The sequence below is a fragment of the Triticum dicoccoides genome, chromosome 3B, assembly GCF_002162155.2.
Source record: "Triticum dicoccoides isolate Atlit2015 ecotype Zavitan chromosome 3B, WEW_v2.0, whole genome shotgun sequence".
Classification (NCBI taxonomy): domain Eukaryota; kingdom Viridiplantae; phylum Streptophyta; class Magnoliopsida; order Poales; family Poaceae; genus Triticum; species Triticum dicoccoides.
In genome coordinates, this window is record NC_041385.1 from 30,636,687 (window position 1) to 30,656,756 (window position 20,070).

At 48.9% G+C, this 20,070-nt stretch overlaps 1 protein-coding gene across 4 annotated transcripts; it reads left to right on the forward strand.

Moving 5' to 3' along the window:
- Positions 1-456: 456 nt before the first annotated feature.
- On the forward strand, positions 457-16,961 carry LOC119274537 (LEAF RUST 10 DISEASE-RESISTANCE LOCUS RECEPTOR-LIKE PROTEIN KINASE-like 1.2). Of its 4 annotated transcripts, none has more exons than XM_037555253.1 (4): positions 457-1,411; positions 15,200-15,235; positions 15,397-15,648; positions 15,753-16,961. In XM_037555253.1, exons 1-4 carry the CDS (start codon positions 637-639, stop codon positions 16,691-16,693), a joined length of 2,004 nt encoding a protein of 667 aa, XP_037411150.1. In that variant the 5' UTR covers positions 457-636; the 3' UTR covers positions 16,694-16,961. The 4 variants fall into 4 exon arrangements, with proteins under 4 accessions (XP_037411150.1, XP_037411152.1, XP_037411153.1 ...); XM_037555255.1 differs by lacking the exon at positions 457-1,411 and adding an exon at positions 5,254-6,029; XM_037555256.1 differs by lacking the exon at positions 457-1,411 and adding an exon at positions 10,733-11,446.
- Positions 16,962-20,070: the final 3,109 nt, after the last annotated feature.

Below are 20,070 nucleotides of genomic sequence, written 5' to 3' on the forward strand. Positions count from 1 at the left end.
CCAAAACAATAAACTTTAACTATGATTTTTAAAACACTTTCAATTTGATTTTATCTAGCTTGTCGGGCCCCATATTTGTGATGCTGTTGGGATAAGGTAGTCCCATCCACCTACAAACTAATCCATGACTTCTTCTACCTTCCTCCTGATCACAAACATCACCAACCTTTTACTAGTAATAACTCATCACACAGTCACATGATCGAGGAGTTGTCCACATATGCGGCAGGCCGGCACATATGACATAACCCCGGAACTAAATTACCGGCAACATAAACATCCCAATCACAAATTCAGAACCACATATGCAGCTCACAATCAATATGTAGAAGTAGTTCAAAATAATACAATAATTAGAACCACAAACCGTAGCTTTCCTTTCCACTCTCACCAGAGACCGGCCCTCAAAAGTCAGAAGCGCCGCCGGTTTCCCACTCCTGCTGATAAAATAAAGTCCAAGGTATAGAAAAAGAAGAGCGGTCAAACAAAGCCACACACCATTGGCATTTGGCATTTCCCCTTTCGTCCACCTAGCTAGCTTCTACATCCTCCCACCAAATTAAGACTCCATTGTCTCTCGCATCATAACCAGAGACACGCATGCAGCAGCACACATCATCCTCTCTAGAAATCTAGATGGCTTCCATGCCTGTGGTCAGCCTGCCGTTCTTGGCATCGTTCCTCCTCGTCTTCCTCCTTCACCGTGTCCATGTGGTGGGCGCCGCCGAGTGCGAGCCGGTGGCCTGCGGGAACTTCACCATCAAGTACCCGTTCTGGCTCGGCGCGCCCGGCCACCCCCCGTCGGAGCCCTCCTGCGGCCACCCGGCCTTCGAGCTCTGGTGCATCGGCGGCAACACCACGGCCGCCATGAGCGGCTCCCCCATCCACGTCCACAGCATCGACTACGCCACCAGCTCCTTCCTCGTCGTCCACAACAGGATCGCCGCGGGCACCGACGGCGCGTGCCTCGCCGACTTCAACGTCTCGTCCAGCCTCGCCCTCAGCCCGTTCAAGATCAGCCCCAGCAACCGTGCCCTGTGCTTCCTCTACAACTGCAACGGGACGGAGCCGCGCGGGCGCGAGTACGCGAACGCCACCGCGGGCTGCAGTAGGCCCATCGTCGCGTACCTGGGCGGGAGCTTCGTTCGGGACACGCCCCCGGCGATCCCTACCGGGAACTGCACGTACACCTACCTCCCGGTGCTCGGCTCGGAGGCGGCGGTCTCCACGGCGGCGGACTACACCCGGCTGCTGAAGGCCGGGTTCCTCCTGGACTGGGCGGGCGCCGGCATCGGCATCGGCGACTGCCCCGCCTGCGCCGCGAGCGGGGGCCAGTGCCGGTACCGCGGCGCGACCGCGGCGCTCGCGTGCCTCTGCCCCGGCGGGAAGCTGCGCGGGCCGACATGCGCCGGTGAGTTCCCACGCCGCCACTTGCCTCTCTACTCTACTGTACCAATCAGACGCGGATAGGATAGCCATATCGGCACATGCGCGTTTGATTATTAGTCTGGTCTTCCTCCCTGGTCCGCTGCATTTCCGCCGCATGGTGGCGTATTGTCGTCGCCAGCCAGCGCCGTCCCGATCTTCGGTAGGGCCCCATGGAGATTTCACCTTTGGCTTTCGCTGAGTACATCGTTTGGTGGCGGCGCCATTGAGGGTTGACTGGTGGATTGCTGTGCTCGGTTGACCTCGGGGTCGGCACGAGAGATCGCCCCGTAAACGCGTGCGGTCGTCTCCTTTCTCCCTTCCAAGGTAGGCAGAGTACTCTCGTTGGGAGCACAGTGAGGGATGATTCGTGTAGTACTTTGCTGCCTGTTGACAGAATAGAGTACTATGTGCAGTGTACTTGGCAGAAGATACGCGTAAACCAGTGCGGTCAGTAGGTACGTGTACTTATATCTAGAAAAAAGTAGTAGTAGGTACGTAGACGCGTGCATCATTGGACAAGTGGAAAGTGGGTATACGACAAGTGGTGGCTTCTGTTCCCTCAAAAAAGAAAAATCCTTAAAAAAACAAATGGCTTCTGAACTCTCAATCTTCCAAGTCTAAAAAAGCAAAAAAACTTTAAATTGAAGACTGGAAGAAGGCAGGAGCGGAGGTTTAGACCGATTAGTGAGAGAATAGCCTTATGTTGTTTGTAGGTGTGGGTGTTGGTGTTGGATCAAGCTTTTGTTCCCATCGGCCATATCTTCTTATAAATTGTCTTGCTCTCTTCTATAAAAATATGGTACGTCGTTGACATATTCTTGAAAAAAAAATAAAAAAAGTTCGAAACTTCTGAGGTCGCCACTGCGGCCGAAATTAGCATCATGCACTTGTTCAGTCCAGATTTTTTTTTGAGGAACTTGTTCAGTCCAGTTAGAGCCTAGTCGTCGATAGACTTTCAGACATACGGCCTATTGGGCCTATATTTATATTTTTTGGACTTTCGGCTGAATTACATCTATTTGGCCCACAATGATGGGTATTGGGCTATTGGCCATCTGGTGAGAATATTTTCTTTGACATTAGCTCCATATTTCTCTTTTGATCCATGCAGAAGAACTGCATGTAATATATTAAGAACATGAGAGGGTTCAGCCGGCCAAACGACCGACTGGTTAGGACTTTGAAATGAACAAGCACAAAAAATACAACACACCTAACAAATCCGGTGCAACAACCAGAAACTAATAACAACAGCTACTATATAAAGCAAAGGGACCACAACTAGCTTCCGCCCATAGCTTAAGAACAATATCAAAACAAAAAATAATCTCAACCATTAATATATTTTATTTTTATTGAATAAAATATGTTAGCATTTAGATTCTATGAATTTTCTATTACCTATTTGAATAACAAGATTTAAGCCATAAAAGACATGTTCTTGGAGAATTTGTAGTCTCTAACTCAGCCAAGTAGCACGTTACAAAAGCTAATAATGTACAACAAATATATGATCTCTATGTTTGAAATGGCCTTCTCCCCTATCAAGAAATAAATTTACGTGGAGTTAAAACATAAAAAAGGTTTTTTTTTCTTTTCCTGCTAATTAGTTTGGATCACGCTACAAATCTGATGTCTGACTTTTAACAATGGCAAATCAAACATGTTATATGGAAAATTACGTGTCACGAGCCAGGCAATTCTCTTTAGCAACCATGGCAATGTCATAAAACATTTTATTTGCCATGCTTAAAAATATGACATCAGATTTTTAGCATTTCATTAGTTTTTAGTAGTCATACTAATTAGCTGTCAGTTAAGATTACATTTTGTTGGCCCGATTTTGGTATTGCTACCTCGTTCGATTTACAAACCAACACGATGTGGACCTGTCTCTCCCTAGGAGGAAGAAAGAGAGGAAAATGCGTCTAGCTTTAACCTTAGTTGTCGGCGCTTATCCCGCTAGATCGGCGTCGAGCGGCCGATGCGGGGGAAAGCTAGCGTCGTGCTGGCGTGTAGGAGAGCCGCGCCGTGGACTGCGGAGGAGATGCGGTGCCGGCCTTGTGTTGGAGGAGAGGGAGCCACTGGGGCTCACTGTCGTTGCTGTGGAAGAGCTAGTCTTTTTTTTTCTTGCCTGCTAATGAATGTCACATTGTCACTGCCGTGGAGCTGGGCCCCAGGAAGCCTAGGGAATGGGTTGGGCCGCAGAAAAATTTACAGCCCATATTTAAAAAAAAGATAGGCCTGGGGCACAGCCCATTCTTAACCCTCTAGCTGGGCCAGAGGTCTGTGAAGGCTGGCCCAATACCGCCTAGCGATCGAGAAGCTCAAACAAACCGCTCCTTGGACGAACCCTACCCTGCCGGCCAGGCCGCCGCCGCCCGCCGTCGTGCTCGTGCGGCCATGTTCGGCGAGGCGGCGACCCCGGACAGGCGGCAGGCCGCCCGGCGAGGCGGCCTTTGCCAGGAGGCAGGACCGCAGGAGGCCAGGAGCAACCCACCCAGGTCCCTTCGTTCTTTCGCCTCAGCGGCCCAGCTCCGCCGTTGCACGGAGGTATTGCCCCATCCGGCCATCCCACAAAACTGCCATCTCAGTTCTTCCAAATCTCAACATTTCTTGCCAGATGCCATTGGTTTGATAAACGATGATGATATTTAGTTCTTATTAGTGCTTCCCCCTTTCCAACATAAATATGGAAACCGATTTAGACATTTAGTAATTTTTGTTTCTATATAATCTTACAATTTTACATGAAGATAAGATGAATAAAGAAACAAAATAATGCCATCTTATTTTCAAGTTCAAACCCCCGGATCCACGGAAAGGGATCCTTCAACTCAAACAACCGATAATTGCATTACAGCCTAACTCAAGCCCAGTGATATTCATTATTGGTATAAGGATCATCGCGGCTGGTTCGAATATAGCATTGGAAAAAAAGCGACACTTTGCTTTTATTGTTTCCTGCTTAAGCTACCAAGAACTGAAAACATGCCTTGAAACTGGGGTTTTTTGGCCCTTAGTTTTTCAGCCAATCCTGGCTCCGCCAAGTGGCTGAGATGCAACATGCCACTGTCTCCCCTTCTGCATCTCATCTCGTTTTGTTCTCGTGCTCGTTGGCAAGCAACCTCCAGCATACTGTAGTGTTTCTGTCAGGCACCATTGATCTCTGTGCTCCACCCAACTCCAGCGAGGTTACTCGCCGCTAATTTGTGAGACGCACCCTCGGTTTACTCCCCTTAACTCTGGAAAGGCTGCGCCGCTCCTAGCACATAACAGGTGCACTCCGTGCATGACCTCGCCTGAGATGGAGAATCGTTTTTCTTTTCCCTGTAGAATGTGATCTCTGTACAAACCTATCCCGACCCAAGAATCCATGAACAAGACGTACTTGAAAGACAAGTGCTTAATATGTATTTTTGGTCGACGATAAATTAATCTCCGTCTGGACTAAAATTTGCACGGAGTTTTTAAAATGCACAACCCAATAACCCGACAAATGATCATCTTTTTCATCGGATACTGACATAGCATTACCTGTCAAGTCTGAATGTTGAATAAATATTAGAGTCTGGCATCTAAAACTTTCTCGACGAAGGAATCTTGTACTTAGATAGCTGACAAAAGCATGAAGTAGCCGGTACGGAACCAGCCAACCTATAAGCATCCAGGTTCATGTCACATCACGGGCACACAAAGGTCATGATGATGGCTTACCCGTCAATGGTGTTAGGATTGGAGATTCAGAAACCATGGCCGACAAGTCCAAGCGGTGGTTGAGGGAATTTGTGGATGACGATAGCTTAGCCCCGATTTTCCAGTCATTTGTTCGTACCACCATAGGATTCCTCCACATATATCTTTCTTCAACCACGATATCCTCTCATACACATTTCTCCACCGCCCCACGGCCAAATCTTCTTCTGTTCCTATGGCTACCACTAGCTGCTGGTTCTTGGTGTTCGTCTTGGTAGTATGGTGGCTGCCACTGACGGACGCTGGGGCCGAGGAGCAGCATGGGGAAGGCTGCTCGGGATCGGCCAAGACGTGCGGCATCCTCACCATCTCCCAACCGTTCTGGCTGTCCCAATTGGAGACGGGACGATCGTGTGGTCCTTTGGATTTTGAGGTCGGTTGCTTCAACGGCACCCCAATTCTCCGGAGCTCTGGATCCAGTGGCTTTGCGATCATGGACATCTCCTATGAGGAACGCAGTTTGCGCGTGGTTGATGCACATAAAGAGAGAGACTTCAACGTCTCCAACAGCAGCTGCCATTTCCCAAAGTGGAACACCTCCAGCAAGCTGGCACTGCCGTTTAAGGTTGACCCCGCCAACCTGAACCTCATCTTCTACAACTGCACCAAGACGGTGGCGCGTCCGGACGTGTCACTGGCGGAGGTGAGATGTGGGAACGGGAGGAACACTTATGTCCGCGCGGGAGTGCGCTACGATGCCACCGGGAACTATGGAGGCTACGCCTTGGAGGGCTGTGATGCTCTCCTCGTGCCGATGATGGGCTCGTCAGGCGGGGCCAACGCGAGTGACTACGAGCAGCTCATCAGCGATGGTTTCCTCCTGACATGGGATCCACCCCCTGCACGTAAGTTCACCGGCCAAATCATCTTTTAATCAAGTTTGTAGCTAAGCTAGGACGTGGAGTGCCTACGTAACTTTCATGGATTCCATAATCGATCAAACAATCGAACATGACATTAGCCGAGGATTAGGATGAAGTTGATATTTTAGAAATCCAGTGAATCAAACAGGCCCTAGTTAGTCTGAACTGAACTCCTGAAGTCGGCCATATATACAGCATAAATTGGCATCACACACTTGTTCAGTTATCCAGTCATAGACCAGTCACACTTTTTTTTTTGAGACAAAGTCGCACTTTCAGCTTCAGACAACGTATCAATTTTTTTGGAACTTTTGGATTGGTTGGATTACGCTGCGTTGGCCCACAACTGGCGTAGCGGAGTCCTTAGGCGTCAAATAGGTGGACAAACGACCACGTGCAGCTATTTTGGGCCAGCTGTTGCCACAACCTATGTTAGCCCGTGTCTTTTTTTTTTGCAAAAAATGAATTTTGCTTAGTAAGATTTTAAAATGTTGTGAAAATATCAGCTTTAAAAAGTGCACAAGAGATTGAGGGAAATGAAAGAAATGTTCATTCATACAAACAATTATATTCATGTATAAAAAATCCATGGAATTTTTAAAATCGTATATGTGAAATAAAATGTTCACCACATATTTTATTTTTTCACATGCACAGATAATTATATTCAGATGTTTAACGAATTTACATAATTTTTAATGAACTAAATAAAAATAATCAAAAGAGGAAAGATTTATAAAAATAAATATAAAACTGATACAGAAAGGAAAATTAGAAAAAATAAAAAGCCACCTAAAAAAAGGGAAGCATAAAAATAGAAAACTAGAGAAAATTCTAATAAAAAGAAAAGAAAAGAACGAAACATAAAACTGACCAAACCAGGAGATGTGCTCGATCCAATTATGCGTCCTCTTTTGTGTTATGCTGACATGTTAATGGGCGTCAAATAGGGTTTGTCAGCGTAGCCTGCAAACCTTGTTTTGGGTCCGAGCCCCTTAGTTGTGGGCCACCTGGGCAGATACATAAACCCGCATCCTCGCTCGTAGTTTTATCCGAGTGTCATCTTTGAGTTTTATTTGAGGCCCGTTTCACTGGATAGTTGGTTTCTTAACGGGTTTAAAAAGTTGTGGCGGTTTCTGTAATTAAAATCGATGAGAAGACTTGCTGCTTAAAAAAAACAATATTAAAAAGACGGCGTAAAGAATTAGTTCAGAAATGGTTTTGATGCTTTCAAGTCCTTGGAGAAACCACTAGTCGCATGGTACAAAAGCTAAAATGACGCAAAGTAAAATGTGTGAACTCTAGGTTTGAACAGACGTCTCCCCTGCAAAGACAGGAAAATTGCACTCAATTTCTACAATGCGCAACCCCAATAGCCAATCAGTGTACGGATAGTTACTGCCTGTCAAGTGTGAATGCCGTAGAACAAGAGCATGAAGTGCCCGGAACCGACAGACCCAGCGAAGCATCCTGGTTTAAGGTCACATCACGGGGTCTCTCAGGTCATGGTCATGGCTTTCCAGTCTAAGGGGTCAGTCAATTGGGGAATTTCGTGGAGGACGATCGCTTGGAGAAACTTTCCAGTCAAATGTTCCGGCTAACAGTACTCCGCTGGCTTGCCGTCCCCTTATATTGATGGTGCTTCGACCACGGTATTTCTCTCTTACGTGTAGCCGACCACCACAACCCCCTTTGGCATTGCTCGCTGCAATCTTTCCAAATCCCTTCTACTCCGATGGCTCCGAGTTCCTGGTTCCTCACCTTAATCTGGGTTTGGTGGCTGCCACTGGTGCTCGTGGAGGCTCAGGAGCAGCAAGGAGAAGTCTGCTCGGCCAAGTGCGGCGACGTTAGGATCTCAAATCCATTCTGGTTCACTGACTTGGAGACGGGAAGATCATGTGGTCCGCCTGGATCGCCGGACTTCCAGCTTACATGCCTTAACAACAGTTATCCATTTTTACCGAGCTCCGTGCGCTTCACCCCTGGCTTTGCAATCCTCAATATCTCCTACGGGAAACGCAGCTTGCACGTCATTGATCTGGGCAAGCTGCAACTATTACACGACCCGCCCAAGATCTTCAACCACTGCGCTCCGATCTGGAACACCTCTGTCAAACTGGCGCCCCCGTTTAAGATCGGCCCCGTCAACCTGGAACTCATCTTGTACAACTGCACGGCGGCTGCTGCGGCACGCCGGGGAAATGAACTGGTGCTGGCGAAGACGATGAGGTGCGTGAACACGAGCAACACGTTTGTTCGCGCAGGAGTACCACACGACCCCACCGGGAAATACTCGAGTTATGCTTTGGAGGGCTGCACTCCAATCGTCTTGCCGGTGCTGGGCTTGCCGTCCGGCGAGACAAACGCGAGCCAGTACGAGGAGCTCATCAAGGATGGCTTCCTATTGACATGGGATGAAGCTCCTCGGCCTGCACGTAAGTTCACCCGTCAAATCATCTTTTAATCTGGTTCGGCTAGCCACAGTGCATAATTTGCCAGGATTTCCCTAATCAAACCAAGCAACAATCATGTTAGTACTTTTGGGTTCAGAACAAAGTCTACTGCCAGAACTTCTGCCTTGTCCCACGGTGACTGAACTCTGAACTCCTCAACTCTGCACCACGGCAAAAAATTTTGTTAAGAGAGATGTGCACCACTGACGATATTTTTTATTAAATTACATAAACGTCTAAGCAAGAGCACAAAATATCCTGGTCCTGGTTCCAGGTTTTCAGCAGTCACTTCGCGGGCAAACCAAGGTCATGGGGTCATGGCATACCTTAACTGCAGATTTGATAAGTCATGGCTTACTAGTCCATGGGGTCTCCATTGGGAAACTTCCTGGACAATGATCTCTTGGCAAGAATTTCCAGTCAAATGTTCAATACTAGTCCGCTCGTTCGCCGTCCCCATGCATATATGTGGTTCAAGCTTCGACCACTGTATTCTCTCTTACGTGTAGTCTCTACCTTCCCAATAGCCCATGTCCACCGAATCCAGCCACCCACCTCTGCTGTTCACCATAATCTCTCCCAATATTTGTGCTCCGATGTCTCCCAGCTGCTGCTGGTTCTTGGTCTTCGTCGCGGTGTGGTGGCTGCCACTGATGCTCGTGGTGGCTGAGGACCAGCAGCGGAGAGACTGCTCGGCCAAGAAGTGCGGCAACGTCAGCATCTCTGATCCGTTCTGGCTCGCGACGAAAGAGCTTGAGAGACCATGCGGTTCCTTGGATTTCGAGGTCACCTGCAATGGTACCATCAGCAGTCTACGGAGCTCTATACCCTTCAACAACGGCTTCAAAATCCTCAACATCTCTTACGAGGAACACAGCTTGTATGCCATTGATCTGGGCAAGCTGGACGTGTTGCATGCCAACAACAGCTGCCGTCCGCCGTTCCCGTTCTATAACACCTCAAGCAAGCTGAACCATCTGTTTAGGATCGATCCCGTCAACCTGAACCTCATCCTCTACAACTGCACGGAGGAGGCGGCGGCGGGAGCCTTGGCACGTCAGGACAGAGGCCTGGTGCATACCAGAATGAGGTGCGAGAACAAGTGGGAGGTGCTTGTCCGCGTGGGAGTACCTCATGACCCGAGCGGACACTACGCCAGCTACGCTTTGGAGGGCTGTGCTGCTATCGTCGTGCCGGTGCCGGGCTCATCTGCAGGGGCGAACGCAAGTGACTATGAGGGGCTCATTCGCGATGGCTTCCTTCTGACATGGGAACGGCCACGTAAGTTCATCTTGTAGTCAAGTTCGTAGGTGAGCTAGGACGTGCAGTGCCTAATTTGCTTGGATTTTCCCGTATCGAACCAAGCAATAAATCATGTCACCTAAGGAGGATAAGGTTGAGTTGATCGTCGCGGATGTTCTGCCTGCCTTTTGCGTAGTCTATTTTCCAGATATTTTCTAGATCACTGCACACTGCATACTATATCTTGGCTGCATGTTGGCAAGGAATCCTGTACAGTAGATGTGTGCATCATTAGACGTTTATTAGCAAGTGGAAGTGGGTACACCATAAGTGTCTTTTGCTTAGTCTGAACTCTGAACTTCTGAAGTCTGCACTATGGCCAAAATTAGCTTCGTTCACTTGTTAAGTGTATAATCCAGTAAGGGCCCAGTCAGAAATAGACATATGGACTTATAGGCTTATGTTTATTTTTTGCAATTTCCAGCCGAATTGCAGCACGCCAGGAGACCTTTACAAAATTAGAAATTTGTATGCAATTTCAAAAGAAAAAAAAATTGCAACCTAGTGACGGATCAGGCTATAGAACCTTCTTTTATACTGGATCTGTCATCCCTAAAAAAACCAGTATCCTGCGAAGTGTGAAGGTTGTACCAGGATTATAATCTGGCCAGATAGCCGACGAGCGCATGAAGTAGAGATACCGAAAAGATCCTGGTTCTAGTCACATCACTGGTTCAAAAGAGGCCATGATCATGGCTTACCTCTTCAAAGGGGAACCCCAAAATTTGATAAGTCATGGCTCACATCACTGTGTTCATTATATTTTGTGGACGACGATCATTTGCCCCAATCTTCCAATCAAATGTTGTCCGCTCACTCGCCGTCTGTCCTCATATATCGTTGGTGCTCAGACCAAGCGTATTCTCTCATACCCTGTAGCCTATGACCACCCTTCCAGCCACGGACCTCCTTTGCTGTTCACTGCAATATTTCCAAATCTTCCATTCCTATGGCTCCGGGCTGCTGGTTCTTTCGGGCGCTATGGCTACCGCTGATGCTCGCGGTCGCGGCGGCTGAGGAACGAGCGGAAGGATGCTCGGGCTCGGCCAAGATGTGCAGCAACCAGACCATCTCTGCCCCGTTCTGGCTCAGGGACAACAAGGCGGGACGAGCATGTGGTCTCTCAGATTTTGAGGTCACCTGCGTCAACAACACTCCAGTTCTCCAGAGCTCTGTTCTCTTGGGGCACGGCTTTGCAATCATGGATATCAAGTACGAGGAACGCAGTTTGCATGTCGTTGATCGGGGCAAGCTGGAACTGTTGTCCAACGGCTGCCTGCCGATGCAGAACACCTCCGCCAAACTCGGCGTCCAGTTCAGGATCGCCCCCGTCAACCTGGACCTCATCTTGTACAACTGCACGGAGAAGGTGGCTGGAGCAGCGGCTCTGGGCGCACGTCGGCGGAGAGAGCTGGTGCCGACGGGGATGGGGTGCCGGAACGGGAGCAAGGTGTTCATCCGCGCTGGAGGGCGTTACAGCGAGACGGGCGGCTACGGCGGCCATGCCGTGCGAGGCTGCGCCGCCCGCTGTCCTGCCGGTGCTGGGCTCGTCCTCCGGCGAGGTGAACGCGAGCGACTACGAGCGGCTCGTCAGGGATGGCTTCCTCTTGACATGGGGTCTGCCGCCTGCACCTGCACCTCCACGTAAGTTGAGTAGCCAAATCATCTTTTAACCAAGTTCGTGTGGCTAAGGTGTAGTACGTGCTGTATCTTTACTTGGATTTGCCTCGTCGAACCAAGCTATCAATCATGCCTTATTTGAGGATAAGGCCGTGGACCCGTACGTAGTCGTGGTGCCCAGTTGTGTCGGATGGATGGATGTGGCCAGCGCGGCACTTCCACCTTCCTGCTCTCGCCCAGTACGTGCGCCCACTTGACCATAGCCAAGTTGGCACGTCCTGACATGCCTGTTCTAGCTAGATTTTCTCCGGTGCACTGCATCTTGGCCGGCAATCATGTTGGCATTGCGCAAGTTAGTGCTGGTACCCTTTTTATCTTCGGTAGGCTGTCGCGTAGATGCATTTCATCCTTGTGTGCTGTGGCTGAGACCTAGTTTCTGAATGAGTTGGGCGGCACTGCTTTATATCCTGTTTTAGACCCAGTGAAATCCTCCTGGCATTTGCATGTTTTAGTGTGACACCTCGTTGCGGCCACGAGTGATGGTCGGGTAAACGTGTAGCGCCGCTGTTAGTTTCTGATGAGCTGGGCAGCAGTGCCTATCTATCTATCTATCTATCTATCTATCTATCTTTCTATCCAGTTTGAGACCTCGTAGCATTCGTTTTAGTGTGAGGCGTGGGTGATCTTTGTAGCATCGTCTCTGTGGGTCTGCGTCCGACCACGTACTGTTACCAGTCCTCGCACAAGTATCCAGCTAGCTCATACCCATGGGTCCATGGCCGACAAGAGCGTGCACTAGCCGCAGCCGATCGACACGATCCACGACCCCGGGCTCGCATCTTCCTTATCCGGTCCAGTCGCATCACTGCTCGACCACGACCTGGAGGGGTGACTGAAATGCGCGTGTGTGGACGTTGGCTGCACCGGTCAAATGTTCCGGCTGATCACTCACTGACCCCCCTCCCCTCCCGGGTGGATGTCCATATACGTAGTAGGTACGTACGATGAGTATCTCAGTTGATAGAATTCTATATCCTCCTCCATCCACCTTGTGCCCAAAGAATTATCCTGCTACTCACCTCAGCCATCTACCAGAATCATCCTCTCTCGCATGTTCCCATGGCGCCTGGGGCCTTGCCTCTTCGTCTCCGTTCTCGCCGTGGTCTATACGATGCCGGCACGGATGCTCGTCGCGGCGGCGTCCTGCGAGCCGGAGCGATGCGGCAACGTGACTGTCTCGCCCCCGTTTGGGATCGTCTCGGGCTCTGAGGAGAACCGGTGCGCGCAGTCCGGGTTCCAGGTCCACTGCACCGACGGCGTCCCCTACCTCGGGTACTACGAGCGCGGGTTCGGGCTGCAGATCCTCAACATATTCTACATCAATAGTTCCTTGCTCGTCTCCGACGTCCACAAGCTCGGCGACTTCAATCTCTCCGGCGAGAGAGGATGCCACGTACCCAAGGCCAACACCGCCACCAAAACCGGGCCTCCCTTCTCCATCAGCAGCCTCAACCGGAACCTCATCTTCTACAACTGCACCAGGGCACCGTCGCTGGAGACGGTGCACCGAGCGGGGCTGGCGGCGACGGTGTGCCGGAACAACACCTTTGTCCGCGCAGGAGGGCGTTACAACGCGACGGGCGTGATCGCCGGCAGCTACGATTTGCCGGGCTGCAACGTCACCGCCGTGCCGGTGCTCGGGGCGACTGGGAAGGTGAATGCCAGCCACTACATAGAGCTCATCAGCGATGGATTCCTCCTCACATGGCGGCCGCTGACGCCGAGTGCCGGTAGTGGTGAGTTCAGTCGTTGAATTAATCTTTTTCTATCGAGTTCCTAGGAAACAAACAATTTGGCCTCAGCTTCCCTTCTCTAGCGGGCCATGCAAAATTAATGGCGGGTTGGCAAGCCGTCGCCGTCGCCGTGGCGGGCCATGGCGGGCGCTCCTCGCCGTCGCCGCGGCATTGCCGCTGTCCAACGGCATCCCCGAAATCTAAGGGAAACTGATTAAAAAAACGGAAATGGAAAAGAAATAGAGCATTGACTCTGACCGGTCAAGCCGCTCTGGCCACCGTCCTTCTTCCCCAAGTCGCACATCCCACCCTCCATTCTGTCCCGTTAACTAGTCCTCTCCCGCTCCGGTCAGTCGGTCGCTTCCTTTCTCCGGCTGCCTGCGCCGGCCGCAGCGGCCTGCTCGCCCAAGAAATGCGGCGACCTGAACATCAGTTACCCGTTCTGGCTGGAGGAGCCCGGCCGGCCGCCGTGCGGGTCCCCGTCGTTCCAGCTGAACTGCAACGGCAGCCAAGCTCTCCTCAGCCGCTCCATACTCGGGGCCTACCAGGTCGTTCAAGTCTTCGCCGAGAACTCCTCCTTCCTCGCCGTCGACAAGAACCTCCCGCTCGACGACGGCTGCCCCAAGTTCTGGTTCAACATTTCGCTGGGTCTCGGGCTGAGCCCGTTCGTCATCAGCAAGAGGAACAAGGAGCTGCTCGTCCTCGACAACTGCACCAAGGAGGCGACGCCGCCGGGATTCAACCGCACTCGTTGCGCCAGCGAGTCCTTCTTCCGCCTTGGCGGGGAGTACGGCAGCCACCGGGAATCAGGGGTTGTCCCGCCGGCCTGCCGTCTCTCCGTTGTGCCAGTTCTTGGTTTTCCGGCGGGCGACGACTACGTCCGGAGCATGAGACGAGGGTTCCTGCTTCAGTGGACGGTGCCGTCGGACGATTGCCCCAAGTGCGAGGCAAGCGGCGGGCAGTGCAGGTATGCCAACAACGGCACCGGGTTTTCCTGCCATTGCTCCGGCGGCGTGTACCCTGAGAAGTGCGGTGAGTTGAGGAAAATTAACTGACAGCGCCACCATGAATTTCCCTAGTCAATAACTAGTTCTTTGATCAAGCTAATCCCCTCAAAATTTCAAGTGCTAGCGACCGATTCAGTGTCTCCAAAAATGCCTGACGTAGTTAGCAATTTTGATACTGCTATCTGACATTGAATCGCTGTCAACAAGAGATTCACTGCGTTTTACGTCGCTGTTGCTAGGAGGAACATAGAATGCTGATTGTTGTTTTCTCAACTCTTGAGTGCTTGCTTGGTTTCTTGGAGCTCCTGCAGACTATTATTTTGTTTTTGGTAGTTAGTGATGAAGTTAGCCCATTGATTGAGACGTTGGATGATTGGAGCCTATGGATTCCTAGTCAAATGCATTTGTTGAATTAGTCAAAAACTCTATTCAACAAAGATGCCGTACTGACAGTTCCAAACAGACTATTCCCCGTAATTGCCGATCGATGCGCTTATTTTTCTGTGCCCTGGTCCGTGTTTCAAACGCGTGGAAGTCAATGTTATTGCAACTGTTCGTTGTTGAATTAGTTAGGGGTGTAAAGATGAATTGGGCGCTGTGGTTAGTTTAAGTGGGTACTTAGAGATGCACTGCTTAAGTCACTGAAGGTTGAGTACTTGAGTGTTGCACTGCTTAAGGAGTGCAGAAGAGGAAGGACCAAAAGAACGAAATAGGGCACACATTCACTCTCTAAATGTCATGATTGTGGCTTCTATCAATTTTTTCTTCATATATGTTGTCACCTTCAATTGAGAATCTGAAATTCAGCTGTTGCTGTATTTTCCTCATTAACCAGTCACAAAGGGAGTTCAACTTTATGTAAAAGCTGGCACACTTATCCTAGATAAAATTCTTCTTCATTTGTCAACTTACTACTCATACTTCTTGTTTGTTTCTTCATAAACCGTATAGATATTTTACAGACTCTTCTTATGCAGGGGGGAGTACAAGGATGAAAACAATTTTCATAATAGGTGAGTGTTAATCAACTCTCAAGCTTCCTTCGGTTCTTATTTCCTGTGCTCCATATTGTACCAGAATAAGGGGGTGAAATCTCATGATGCAGAATTAGTCAGATCCCTTGGCTGCTTACTTGCTTCATGTTGCTAATATGTTATATTGTTGTCGTGGACAGTTGGAGCAGTACTCGGTGCTGGTGCAATCTTTCTGTTCGTCTTCTTTGTCTTGCACCAACGAAAGAAGAAGAAACAAGCTATAGCTTCAAATGAGTTCATGCGAAGTGGATCTTCAATGACGACATACAGTAAAGACCTTGAGCTGGGTGGTTCTCCTCATATCTTCACTTTCGAGGAACTCGAAGTGGCTACTGATGGATTTAGTGCTTCAAGGGAGCTTGGTGATGGTGGCTTTGGAACTGTTTATAAAGGTAAAACACATGTTTGCCAAACTCGTTGCTTGTCATTTTTGTCAATCATATACGCAAATTGCAGATGGTAGGAGCTCTGTTCTCAACTGTATTTTATCATTCAGGAAAACTCAAGGATGGGAGAGTAGTTGCGGTGAAACGCCTTTACAAGAACAACTACAGACGGGTTGAGCAGTTCCTGAATGAGGTCGACATCCTGTCCCGCCTGCTCCACCAGAACCTGGTCATCCTATATGGCTGCACGTCGCGAATGAGCCGTGACCTTCTCCTGGTGTACGAGTTCATCGCAAATGGGACTGTCGCAGACCATCTTCACGGATCTCGCTCGGCGGAACGAGGCCTCACGTGGCCTCTAAGACTGAACATTGCCATAGAAACAGCTGAAGCACTGGCCTACCTCCATGCAGTCGAGATCATACATCGGGATGTGAAGACAACCAACATATTGCTTGACAACAGCTTTCATGTCAAAGTTGCAGACTTTGGGTTGTCGCGCCTGTTCCCGCTCGAGGTCACCCATGTCTCGACCGTTCCACAGGGCACACCCGGCTACGTCGACCCCGTGTACCACCAGTGCTACAAGCTGACCGACAAGAGCGACGTTTACAGCTTTGGCGTTGTGTTGGTGGAGCTGATATCCTCAAAGCCTGCTGTGGACATGAGCAGGAGCCACAGTGAGATCAACCTGGCCAACATGGCTCTCAACAGGATTCAGAACCATGAAGTTGTTCAGCTGGTTGATCCGGAGCTCGGCTACGACACCGACCCCGAAACGAAGAGGACGATCGACCGCGTGGCTGAGGTGGCCTTCCAGTGCCTGCAGATGGAGAGGGATCTGAGGCCGTCGATCAAGGAGGTGGTGGAGATCCTGACCTGCGTCAGGGACGGAGACTGTCGGGCTAAGAGCATGAAGAAGAAGGCGTCTCAGAAAGAGGACGCGCACTTGCTCACGGAGGGCCTGCAGTTTTCGCCTGACTCGGTCATCCATAGATTCCATAGCCAGTCAACGAACCACTCGGTAGCGTCGAATGCTAGCGGGTTATGATGTGCTTTGTATTGATTCTGGAGAAATAAGGGCGCTGCCCCTGTCGATCGGATGAGTTGTATATAGCATAGAGTTTGCTAATGAGGTGATTCATCTTACTACTAATAAGTACAGGCTCATGGTTGCAGTAACAATGCATTTCTGAGCTTGGCAATGATTCAAATGGTAGGTGTATGTACTAGGAGCAAATTTCAGGATCAGCACTGTAATATACATATACTCAGTTCAAGTTGACGGAAAGATTGAATTCAGAAGTTGAACTGATCAACATTCATATTGTAAGTAATCACACTGTACTTATATACAGGAGTAATGTACAGTTATTAGAAAGAGGACGCGCACTTGCTCACGGATGGCCTGCAGGTTTCGCCATAGATTCCAATGCTAGCGGATTATCTAACATCAAATGCTGAAAAGAATGTTGCCGAGGCCCGTTTTGGCACTCTTTGGCAATGACAAAACAAAGTTTTGCTTCGATAGACGTCCCAATTTTTTGTATAGATTTTGATGAATTAAAGATGGAGATTAGAAGATACCCTTTTAATAAAAAATATTAGATTGTTCTGATCTCTTGTTTGATGCATTGGGAAAGTAAGGATTATAATTAGTTGATCCTAAATAAACGAGAATACGCAGCACCGAACCTAAAAATTGAACTCTCCCAATGTCAAAAAATCATGGTTGAAACCAAGGGCCCGTTCTGCCCTACAAGGCCTCAAAGGAAGGAAATCTTCTCATGGGTCTTAAGCAACTTGTTCTTTCCTGATGGGTACAGAGCTAATCTGACAAGGAGAATGAATCTTGTTATGTTGTGATTTTTAAATAAGAGCACTATTATTAACTTAAATTTAGCATCAAACAAATAGAAACCATGACAAAAGATGCCTGGCCGCTGTCTAACAAAGATGCATACAACCAGCACTAACAGGCTACCAGGCTAACAAAATGAGCAAGAACACGTCTCAGAACGCATGCATGCTTAAGGATGGCCTACATTACCCGCCCGACTAAGTTATCCATATATTCCATAGCCATTCAATTAATCAATCGGTAGCGTCAAATGCCAGCGAATCATGAGGTGTTTTTTCTTGACTATGAAGAAACAAGATCTATCTTCATTGAAGTAGCGGCGACCCGGTTATTTAAGCCGACCGGCCATGCATGCCAAGTCCTACACCATCAGACCACCAGCTCTCCTCTCCTTTCCCAAACCCGCCCACCTCTATCATCGTCCGAAGCGCCCAATGTAGGGGAACGTAGCATGCAATTTCAAAAATTTCCTATGCTCACGCAAGATCTATCTAGGAGATGCATAGCAACGAGAGGGGAGAGTGTCTACGTACCCTCATAGACCGTAAGCGGAAGCGTTTAACAACGCGGTTGATGTAGTCGAACTTCTTCGTGCTCCAACTGATCAAGTACCGAACGTACGGCACCTCCATGTTCTGCACATGTTCAACTCGGTGGCGTCCTCCGCCTTCTTGATCCAGCAAGACAACGAGGTAGTAGATGAGTTCCGACAACACGATGGCGTGATGACGGTGATGGTGAAGTGATCTCCTCAGGGCTTCGCCTAAGCACTACGAAAATATGACCGAGGGTGTAAACGGTGGAGGGGGACGCCGCAGACGGCTAGGCAATTGTCTGTGTCCCTATGTGTGGCCCCCCCATGTATATATAGGTGGGAGGGAAGGAGGAGCAGCCCTAGGCGCGCCCCAAGTAGGAGGAATCCTACTTGGGCTTCCTCCCAAGTCGCTCCCGCTGCCATATATGTGTGAGTGGGAAAGGCAGGGGAGGGAGGTGCCCCCCCTTTTTCCTTTCTCCCTTGAGGAGGAAAGGCAGGAGGGGCCTCCCCCTTCCCCTTTCCTTCCCCTAGGGCCGGCTGGCCAGGGCAGGGGGGCACCAGCCCCTTGTGGGCTGGTCTGTCCCTCCTTGGCCCATTAAGCCCATACATATTGCCGGGGGTGTCCGGAACCCCTTCCGGTGACCCGATAAGTACCCCGTGCACTCGAAAACCATTCCGGCGTTCGAATATCATCGTCCTATATATCAATCTTTACCTCTCAACCATTTCGAGACTCATCGTCATGTCCGTGATCTCATACAGGACTCCAAACAACATTCAGTCACCAAATCACATAACTCATATAATACTATATCGTCATCGAACGTTAAGCGTGCGGACCCTACGGGTTCGAGAACTATGTAGACATGACCGAGACACCTCTCCGGTCAATGACTAATATCGGAACCTGGATGCCCATATTGGCTCCTACGTATTTTACGAAGATCTTTATCGGTCGAACCGTTATGACAACATACGTAATTCCCTTTGTCCATCGGTATGTTACTTGCATTAGATTCAATCGTCGGTATCTTCATACCTAGTTCCATCTCGTTACCGGCAAGTCTCTTTACTCGTTCCGTAATACATCACCTCGTGACTAACTCCTTAGTCATTTGCTTGCAAGCTTTGATGTGTATTACCGAGAGGGCCCAGAGATACCTCTCCGATACTCGGAGTGACAAATCCTAATCTCGATCTATGCCAACTCAACAAACACCTTCGGAGATATATGTAGATCATCTTTATAATCACCCAGTTATGTTGTGATGTTTGATAGCACACAAGACATTCCTCCGGTATCCGGGAGTTGCATAATCTCATAGTCGAAGGAATATGTATTTGACATGAAGGAAGTAATAGCAATAAAACTGAACGATCATTATGCTAAGCTAACAGATGGGTCTTGTCCATCACATCATTCTCCTAATGATGTGATCCCGTTCATCAAATGACAACACATGTCTATGGTTAGGAAACTTAACCATCTTTGATTAACGAGCTAGTCTAGTAGAGGCTTACTAGGGACACAGTGTTTTGTCTATGTATCCACACATCTATCAAGTTTCCAGTTAATACAATTCTAGCATGAATAATAAACAGTTATCATGAAATAAGGAAATATAAAATTGAAGGAAATATGCCCTAGAGGCAATAATAAAGTTATTATTTATTTCCTTATATCATGATAAATGTTTATTATTCATGCTAGAATTGTATTAACTGGAAACATAATACATGTGTGAATACATAGACAAACATAGTGTCACTAGTATGCCTCTACTTGACTAGCTCGTTTATTAAAGATGGTTATGTTTCCTAGCCATGGACAAAAGAGTTGTCATTTGATTAACGATATCACATCAGTAGGAGAATGATGTGATTGACATGACCCATTCCGTTAGCCTAGCACTTGATCGTTTAGTATGTTGCTATTGCTTTCTTCATGACTTATATATGTTCCTGTAACTATGAGATTATGCAACTCCCGTTTACCGGAGGAACACTTTGTGTGCTACCAAACGTCACAACG